The sequence below is a fragment of the Tachypleus tridentatus genome, chromosome 5, assembly GCF_004210375.1.
Source record: "Tachypleus tridentatus isolate NWPU-2018 chromosome 5, ASM421037v1, whole genome shotgun sequence".
NCBI lineage: Eukaryota > Metazoa > Arthropoda > Merostomata > Xiphosura > Limulidae > Tachypleus > Tachypleus tridentatus.
In genome coordinates, this window is record NC_134829.1 from 15,579,423 (window position 1) to 15,590,338 (window position 10,916).

Genomic DNA, 10,916 nt, shown 5'->3' on the forward strand with positions numbered 1-10,916 from the left:
GATGAAATTGTATCATATATGCAAGGTAGTGTGAAATCTGTGACTAACTTAAAGTATGACTAATATCTCTAGAATATACTATAAGACTACTAGAAATACTGAATCATTCTTGATTACTTTATTACATTTTCAAACAACTTTTTATACATATAGTTATTGATTTATTATTTCCAAAAAAACCTCATGAATAAAAGATAAAAATATAATAGTTTCAGACATAGGCCAACATCAACTATCAAGTGAATTAAATTTGTCTTTTTGTTGTAAAAAAATTATTTTTCAATCAAATTTGAAAGTACATTACATGTGACTAAAAGCACTGATGTTCAGAGGAAAACTAAGAAATATAAGGTTACTACATGGGTATTTTAAACATTTTTCAAACATGAAAAAAAAAAGATATTAATCAACAGGAAAATTTAACCATGTGATTATTTATTTATTTAACACTAAGGAATAGTTACACAAATTATAAATTACAATGTAACAATGTAAATATAGTAATTTTATACCTTATTCAATATTAAGAAATAGTTACACAGTTATAAATTATAAGCCTAATACTGAAGTAGCTCAGGCATTGATGATTTGTAATTTCAGCCAGTTTCCTTATCTTTTGGTAGCAATTCAGAACTTTAAAGAGTGGCAGGTAGATCTAGTACTCTTTTCCATAACTCAGGAAAAAATAAATAAATGAAACCTCCCTCCCATCCTGGGACTGAAATGATAAGCATACTTTGTGATAATGGGAGTCAAACCTTAAACCCTTGAATCATGAGACAACCTTCTCCAATCATTGGTTCATACTGGCCAAAATCTAAATAAACTTGGACTAATCAGCATTTTGATTACTGAGCTAGTTGAAATAATCAAAAGTAATATCATTAAGAAACCCTTATTTTGATTAATTGTTTATTTTTGTGAGTTGTGTTGCTAATTAAGCTAAAAATAGAAATGATTTTAATTTATTATTTTCATGCCATTAATCAATTTAACCATAATTTAGAATAACTGGTTATTGTATGTAACAGTAATGAGTATGATTGATACCCATAATTGACTTAATTGGCCAATTCTACGTACGAATATGTTGAAAATAGTCATTTATTTATAAAGAAGAAATTAAAATGTGTTGACACAACTAGAGATCATGCAATTATTCATTTTTTAGAAAATTAATCCAGTTTGGTATGATGCGAGGTTTGATTCGTCGTTTACACAAATATCCTATCTACCTACCATCAGAAGTACAAACACCAATCAAACAACCTGGACTTGTCAAATATTTCACTGGGAGTCATAATTATGATGAAATCTGTTGTAAAACAGGTAAGATTTATATGTTTAAAAGTAGTCATGATATATGTTATGTATAAAATAATTCAACTCATCCATTTGTATGCTCTTCCCAGAGGCAAATTTGTAAACACCATATTTTGATACCCATGGTGGATATAGCACAGAAAAAAAAACAAATTATATGTATGTGACTTGTTTATCTTTTTCACCATTTTATGTTATCAAAATAAGCAAATTACAACATTAATAATTGAGTTGCACACATTCTTAGAAATTTTGGGATTAAGATATACTGAAAAATAAGATAATACATCATGAATGTGTGCCAGTTGATTTGAATGTCATTCTTTGTAATTACACTCAGTATTTTATTATTGATTAAATTACAGACAATACATCAACTGAAATAAACACCTTTTATAGGAGATCCAAGACAGTTAGGCTCTTGGACAGTTCTGGGTTTTCTTAAAGAACAAAATGTAAACATTCATGTTTTGGGAGTATTTGCTTCTCTTATTATGTATATTCTTTAATAATTATTAAAATAGTTCAAGCTGTACATGTTTTATATATGTATATTTATGTATACATGTACTGTTTACAAAATAAATTATATGAAGTAGGGGACATTTGTTCCCCCTGTCCTAGCTAAGTAATTCCCCTTAATTAAGCATCAGTCACCAGCTTTACTGTAGCAGATGACAACAGGTGTTGTGATGAAGCTGCTTGACTTCAAGTGGGATAATAGGATTTCCCATGTTCAATTGCCATGGTCACACTGCAGGTAAAACAAGAGATGGCCTTTCAAAATTGCCCAAAACTTTGTGTAGGGAGTTTCAGATTGTACTGTTGCTTAACTGACCACATGGTTGTGCATATGTTCATATTCTTTAACAAAACTGGACTATAAAGTTAAAATACCATTCAGACCAACACAGTAATGAAGTGACAGTTAAGTTGAGTACTAGGTGAAAATCCCAGGGATTGTGCTGCAAGTTGCTGACCCTTTTATGGGAAGACTAGATGCTTAGCAGGAAATAGAACATATTTTTATTTAGTGATTTTACCAATGGTCTTCTTGTTGTGTACTGATTTTTCATTCCTTGCTTTTTCTAACTACATCATTTGGTACTTTGTTTTCCACCAATATCACCACCTCTAAATGTTCATGAAGACCTTCCAGAATTGCTGCTTTCACTTTACTAGTTCAGAGAAGGTTAGTACTCTGCCATTTAAGTTGTGCTGTTTGATAAAGAGGCTTTTCCAGCCTTCCTCAATTAGCTTTATCCCTTCATGACATGGCACATATATTCAGGTAATGGTCTTATCCTGCAATTTCTTAGTTTTCTGTGATTCATCTGGGAACTAATCACTGAATTTTACATAGCACTGCTTGTAAGGTGTTTGCAACTATAATATTGCAGGTACTGTCAATTTGCAGAAGAGAGGTTAGCTCTTATGGCATCCAGTTGCATCCTTGTGCTGCTTGTTGGAAGCTTGTCTACCTGTTTTATGCAATGTTGTTGTTTCATGAAAAGGTGAATATCCAAACAATTTCTAGCTGTCTTTGTCATTGGAATCATTTTCATGAACTGTCCCTCTATCTGGCATTGTTGGAGAAATTGTAAGTTATTCTCCAAAATACATTTCAAATGCATTCTCAGAGCATATTTATTTTCAAACTATTTCATAACTGCACCTTCTGTGAGTGCTAGCAGCATTCCCTTCACTCTTAACCTTGCTCCTTTGTGCAATATTAGAATATATATATATATATATATTAGGCCCTGGACAAAACAAACATAACATTATAGTTACAAGTTTTCCATGCTTCCCTCCTCGGTGTGGATTCCTGTATGTGGTGAGGGGACCTCCTCTGGTATCCAAACATCTGCCCACGTTTGCTGTGCATGATGACCTATGAAGGGGAGGAGAGGATCCTGGTGGTTGAGGGGTCCAACCCTAACACACCATTTTGGCCTTGAATTCCTGTAGACATACAACCTTGGGGTGGCCCCCCTAGGGTCAATTGGCAGGTCCACTTGGGCTAGGGTCAACCAAGTACCAGTGTTGGATGTTCTTAACAGATGTTGTGGACATTGTTTCTGATGCTGGTGTTTGGGTATAGAGCTTACGAAACCCTGGCATTGCTGCAGTGTCCTTATTTGGCATTGTAGTACATTTCCCTCATAGGGCTCCACTGTGGGTGGGGTCAGTGGGTACTGAAATATTTTTTTTATTATGGATCCAACAAATAAAAAATAAAATACTGAAAAAACAGTCCATAGGTGAACAACCACATCTTGAAGATTCTGAACAGCAATTTTCAACATCTGCAACACCTGTACCTTGTTTTCTTATACCATATTTTCTTTCAGACAAACGTTTAGGGTAGTTGTCTTCCTTTTTCATTCAAGAGGGACTTGCTGGCTCTCCAGAGTCAGTAAAGAAGCTTTTCTCTGGTGACATATTGGTGGAAACATCCACATCTCAACACAGTGAACTCCTCTTGCATTCACCTCATGCTACTTTGAATTTGTTGCAAGGAGTTATTGTTGAGAGGGATTTGCAAAACATCTCTGAGTCATAAATTCTTGTTGGTTTCTCCACCCAAGGAGTTTCTGCAGTGAGGCCTCTCTTCACTTGCAAAGATGGAATTATAATGCCAACAAATATCCTTATTATGACAAATACATCAGTGCATCCACCTGCCACCATCAAGGCAGGTTATCTTAATTGCAAGGTATGGTCATATATTCCAAACCCTCTCAGATGTTTCCAGTGTCAGCAGTACGGTCACTTGAAGACATTATGTCATGGTTCCTTGATGTGTGCTCATTGAGGTGGCAAGGATCACAATGCCTATGAGTGTGAAACAGGCTCTCATTGCATCAACTGCAACAGCTCTCACCCATCCTACTTTTGTTCTTTCCCTAAATGGTTGGAAGAAAGAGGTGCAACATTTGAAAACTATTAAAAACATTATTTGCCCTGAGGCTGAAAAGTTACTGTCCATCACTTCATTTCAGACATATGCTGCTGCACTTCATTCCACTACTACAGTGGGAGTGCAGACAGATCTCTCCATATATCTGACAGAGTAGTTCTCCATCCACATGAAGTCTTTTGCCCTCCATGGTTAAAAGAGTTGATAAGTCAATGTCTACTTCTGTCTTTGTTCCCACCAATCTTTCTAGTGGCTTCTTGGATCCAGTTCCTTTGGCTCTGGCGTCTGCTCAGGTCCACCTGCTTCTTCAGTCCTGAGATGCAGATCAATTATTCATTCACACCCACAGTTGCTGGAGTCTTCATCCATCAATAGGGACCTGCTCACTTGATCTACTCAATAGACCTCCTTCTAATAAAGAGAAATGAAACATTTGAAATCAGAAAAGTGCTCAGGTAGAAGAAATCTGGGCAGAGTAGAAGCTGGACCAGGCCAACTGGTTCTCTTTCACTGCTCTCTCAGAACTTGATTCTGCCATTCTCTATAAGCTGTCAATAGAGGACTGTGTGGCAGTAGTGATTGACTGTATTGTCCAGGTGGCTACTAGATCTATTCCTAAAACCTCGACGTGTGTGTCATGGTATTCTCTTCTATGGTGGAAACCTGCCTACTAAATGGCATGGGAGGGTTAAAAATGGACCTGGGACACCTTTCTTATATATTCAACACTTTCAAACTGCACCACTTTTCAGTAGGCCTGCACACATGCTTGCCAGGTAATACATCAAAGCCAGAAGGAATCTTGGATTAAATACACATCTAGTATCTTTTCTACCACCAGTACCAAAATTATATGAAACAAGATTCAAAGGGTCAGTAGGCAATATACTCCCCTCACCCTTTTGGCCTAGCAGGAAGTTGCTAATGCCCAGAACTGCAGTAGTACTCTTGGTACAAGCTTTTCTTGAGCAACTAGCACTCCTGTTTCATCCCCCACCTTCTTGACCATCAAGTATCGGGCAGGGCAATCACCTATTTCCTTTTGGGCCCATCATCTCTATGATCATAACTGCTCTTTTACATTGGTGGAACTCAAAGTTGTTCTTCATTGGTCTGGCAGTACACTGGCTGGACCTAAAGATATTTACTTCTAGATGCTGTACCATCTCTTTCCTGTTATTTTTTGGTTCGTTTTAACCTTTTGGCACTGAATAAAAAAGTTTAACGTTTGGCATGGTGCTGAATATATAGTTTTAATACTTCAACTAATTAGGGTATCAGTACTAAAAGCATGATATCTCAGCTATAACTCAACAAAAGTCCCTGAAATTTTTAGTGGTTGTACCCAATACTATATATGTTAAATTCAATACATAGGAATAACAGAAATAAAGGAAGGTCACCTGCCACACTGAGCCTTCAAGTTGACTGCAGTTGCTGAAAGGGTTAACTAGATCTGACAGGAGAATGCTTTTCCTGGTTATTAATAATAGCCCAATCTATTATCCTCCCTTTTTCTAAGCCTGGGAAGGATTCCAAGATTCTTTCAAACTAGCATTAAAATGCTTTGAGATGTCTTTGTAAGATATTAGAGAGGATGGTTAATGCTCATCTTTTTTTGGTTCTTTGAATCAAATGTCCTTTTGCCCATCTAGTGCAGATTGCAACAACAGTGCTTCACCATGGACCATCTAATTCGACTTGAAACGTCAATCAGAGAAGCTTTCTTAAGCAACATTTTATTTCTATATTCTTTGACCTTAAGAAGGCTTATGATACTACATGGAGGTATGGTATTTTGTGAGACCTCCACTCCTATGGGTTGTGTGACCATTTACCCACTTTTATCAAAAGATTTTTAATGTACTGGCAATTCCAAGCCCATGTGGGTTCAATGCTCTCCCATTCTTTCTTCCAGGGACTTGGAGTCCCTCAGGGCTGTCTTGAGTGTCACATTTTTTGACATGAAGATTAATGCCATCAATGGACAACTTCCTCTTATCATTCCAAAAGGGCTCCATTTCGATGACTTCTATGTCTCGTGTCAGTTGTCAAATATCATGTTTATTGAGCACCAGCTTCAAACCACACTCAGTCTTAACAATAACACAAACAAAGCAAGCCCATTTTCATCAAATTTCCTTTAATATTTGTGTATATATATTGCTGGAGTTATAGCGAGTAATTAAACCCAAGAAACACATAAATTTATCTAAATTCAATAATAAGTCTTTCAGTGGCCGAGCAGATAAGGCTGCAAGCTTCTAGCATTAAAAACTAGGTTTTGTTGTGTTGATTTATGTTTAACAACAAACAAACATAAAAGCAGCCACCCATCACCACCCACCGCCAACTCTTGGGCTACTCTTTTACCAACGGATAGTGGAATTGAACGACACTTTATAATGCCCCCACGGCTGAAAGGGCGAGTATCCCTGGTGCGTCGAACCCTCGACAATCAGATTACGAGTCGATCGCCCCTAACCATGTGGCCATGTCGGGCCCCAAACATAAAGAAGAGAAATGAGAAGTATATGGTGAACAAATGTTTTTCGACTCATAAAAACTATTAATTAAATGACTCACTGATCATTTTTAAATCCTCACTTTTGTTGTTGTTAATGAAACATTAATAACACAAATTATACCTCCTTATAATAACACAGAAACTGAATACATTTTATTACCCTTCTTGATGCAATGTTTAAAGTTTTTTTCTTGTGATATTGTTTTACAGTAACTTTACCTTGATTAAGAGTTTCTAGTCTTCTCTATTTTACATTTCTTTTAGTATCATGCATTAAACTCGCATTTATGCTAGAGAACATATACATGACTTATTACAAATCTAACTTTTCCTTCCTTGAAAATTTCTGTAGGCCTAAGTTATAGAGAACTTGATGAGAAAGTGGAGAAAGATGCGAGTGTTATAGTTTGTTGGAAATAAACAATTATTGTTGGTGAAGAAGATGACAAAATCCAAACTATGCAAGTCTCTGTGAAGCTGAACAAGAAATAAAGAAAACTGAATGTTTTAATAATCAATGATGTATTTACACACCAAGGATGTTATCATGTCTATAATAGAGTTAATAATACTTATAATTCCATACATATGTAAAATAAAATTGTTTATGAATGAGATATAGCCATTATCTATTAAGAATAATAACTTGAACTTTGTTTCCTTTGTTATTATTCTATTTCTGTAATTGTACAAAGACAATAAACTATTGAGTTGTATACATTTTGTCCTTTGCAAATATAACAATTAATGTACTACCATATTTGTGATAATTTTAAAATAGTAACACTGCACAACAATTTTTTGAAAAGTTTTGCTTTCTGAAAGGTTTTTGCTGATTGTGACGGATACCTGGTGGGTGGGTATGCAAAAATATAGTTTTGGTTTTGCTTCATCATGTAGGAACTCTGAAAAATAGACAGTTAACTGTTTACTGGCAATAACGTATTTAAGTGAGTTTATGTTTCTAATATGCTATTAGGTTCAACATAATTTTGCTCCTGATTTTCGTTTGTATTCAATGACCAGTGCATCACGTTGCAGTGTCCAACAGTAGTCAGCAAGCATTGACGGATTCCAGTTGCCCTGATATCATTTTTCCATTGTAGCAATGTCCTGGTGAAACTAAGATTTCGATGAAACAGTATATGATGGGCAAATTTGGATGTGATTTTCGTGATCAGCAGCCAAAAATCTATAAGAAAAGCTCAACAGTGTTCAAGAAGCAAAAACTTGTTGTGCAGTGTAATTAGACTTTAATAAAGTAAAAGCTATACAAATAATTATTTTTTAATTTTCTATGGTTTAACTGAAAACGACTTCTAAAATTAAAGTGATTACAAATTTACAGTTTAGACATCAGATAACAATAGTTACACCTAAACAGTTATTTAAGTGTATCATCTCCACAAACAGGTTTGAATAGTCGAGTAGGTTTTGTAATATGTTTATTGTGTTAATACTTTAACAATAGCAGAATGCCAGGTGATGACATATGAACAGCAACCTGAAATTAGGTTCTTAAAGTGAAGTATTTGAAATGGAGATTAATTTTAAAAAGGCTTAGCTTGTAATGCCCAGTGATTTAAAAATATTAAAATGGTTTTTATTCATAAACTAGTAGAAAAGCTAAATCTTCCATCCCTGACTTCATGAGATTTTGTTTTAAAAATTAGTACTCAATGTCACAAAAAATGTCCAATTGATGCAAATCTTATCTAAACAAACAGCAGTTTATATGGTAAATTAACTTTAATTTTCAGCCACAGCTTACTAATAACTAAGCTCTTCATTATAAGAAAGTTTTGCTTTCCATTAACTTTAGTTAAGATCTTAAAATGCATTCACGAGGACAGTCATGTATTCAATGTTTCTAAATTGGCATGTTTTTTTCATTCGTGTAAGCAACTTTCTTGTAGGAGAATGAATGCAACGTTACTTAAAACAAGGACAGGTGACATGTTAAAACTACTTTTGATGTTTTCAATGGGAAAATACATTATTTATATCTGAAAAAATACTGCAGATGACATTCTGATTTTAAAATGCATTTATGTTGTACATCTACACAGTTATTTTATATATATATTTATATATAATATAGAATATTTACATACATGCAGGAATATGATAATGTTATAAAAATTTCTAGAATGTTATACACTAATAGTTAATTCAGCTTCCAATTGTATAGAGTTATTTAATTAATCAAATAGATAGCAAAGCTGTATCTGGAGAAAAAAAATCATGATCCTGTGAAACTTCCAAAATTCATTAGGAGCATGAGATTCTGTATGCATGATGAACCAGAAGTTTCACAAAGTGTTCTTTAAATATAGTTTGTATAACCACTTGTAAAACTACACTGAAACTTTTTTTTTTGTACTTCACATTTGAAGTTACTGTCGTGATTACGAAACATTGCATTTAAAAATACAAGTGTATGATCATGCTGATGTTCAACAGTATGTTTAATATTCTTGTGTCTGCTATTTAAATACTCCTAAAATTTCGATACATAACCTGGGTTCACAAAAGTAGTAATATTATATGTGGGCCTCCAGAAATATAATAGTTTAAAAAGACTAAACCATTGCTTTTTATGAAAAGGATGAGCTAGGGAAGGAACCAATCTGAAAAAAATCTACATCATTAATCTTATCATAAAGATTAACACTTAATCAAATAATGTTATCCCTTTGTTACAAACTACAATAAGTTTGAAAATATGTATCTTTGAAATCATAAGTTATTTAAATTGTAATTAAACATACAATCAGCACTTAACTGTATTATCTCTTCCAAATAAATTTAATATACAAGTACTAAATGTCAAAACCACAAAATAAACTTCACAATCAAACATTAAATTTTGTATTTCATTACAAAATTTAACTGTCTTTTAATAGAAGTATAATTCTTAAAAAAAAAAAAAAAATCAACTTAATACTCCTCAAAGACATGATTTTAAGTTCCAGTGTTTTAAATACAGGTTTTGATAGACATCCTCCTTTATATGTATTTTAGTGAGGACATAAAAACATCTCCAGTGATTTAATCTTTGATGATGATGAAGTATTGTTTAATTTTGTCTAATTCATCGTTAATTTTATCTGGTGAGCATAGTTTTATGGCTGGGTTTATTTGGTTTCTTAGTATGTTGAGTTTTTGTTTTGTTTCATGTGCTGAGTCCCAAGGAATGTATAGTCCAGTATGGGTGATTTTTTGGTGGATTTCTGTTTTGAATTGTGTATCGGTTCTTGTAATTTTGAGGTTAAGAAATGATATTTGATTGCTTTCTTCCTGTTGGGATGTATAGAGTTAATGTGATTGAAAAAATTAAGTATGTGTTCTGTAGATCTGAATCCCACAACCGTGTCATCTACATATCTGTACCAGTATAGTGGTGGATGTAATGCTGTGTTAATTGCTTGTTTCAACTTGTGTCATAAAAATATTGGCTAGAACTGGTGATACTGGGTTGCCCATGCTTAGGCCATTTGTTTGTATATAGTTGTGGTTGTTGAACATGAAGTTTGTCTTTATCGTGGTGAATTCTTGGAGGATTGCTAATTGGTTGCTGGGAATGTCTATAGTTGGGTTAGGGTCTCGGATATAGAGTTCTAAGGCTATCTTGCAGGCTTCAGTGGTTTGAACTTCTGTAAAGAGGGATATAACATTGAAACTGGCCATCAAGGCTTTATGATTAAGTTGATTTAGATTACACTTGAAATTAAAAGTCTTTGATGAATGAGCTGGCTGATGTTACATTTTTGGAGAATGCCCATGCTATGTATTTACCAAGATTGTAATTAAACGATTCATATGTGGACATTATTGGTCGTAATGGACAATCTGGTTTATGAGGTTTGGGGATGCCATATATTTGTGGTGTGCGTGAGTCGGTTTTACGTAGGTAGGAATAAAGTGTTTGTGAAATTGTGTTGGCTTTTTTCATTTGTAGTAGTAATTTGTTCAGTTGCTTCTCGTGTGTCTTTGTAACATTATACGCACACATCTAGACAGAAAGCAAAATCAACCAACAAAAGTAAATATATCTCACGAATTAAAAAGTCACGAAACATATACTGCTGAATAACATATATTCCCGACATTAGCAGACAAATAACCAACATTTGACAAAAA

The 10,916-nt window shown here is 34.1% G+C and overlaps 1 protein-coding gene across 1 annotated transcript in view; it reads left to right on the forward strand.

Annotated features, from left to right (window-relative positions):
- Nprl2 (Nitrogen permease regulator-like 2) overlaps positions 1-7,489 on the forward strand; it is a 50,704-nt gene extending 43,215 nt beyond the window's left edge. The window contains exons 10-11 of the mRNA XM_076501389.1: positions 1,172-1,329; positions 7,126-7,489. Coding sequence (XP_076357504.1) covers positions 1,172-1,329; positions 7,126-7,193 — 226 coding nt within the window. The 3' untranslated portion in view covers positions 7,194-7,489. The remainder of the gene's footprint in view (positions 1-1,171; positions 1,330-7,125) is intronic.
- The last annotated feature ends 3,427 nt before the right edge of the window (positions 7,490-10,916 follow it).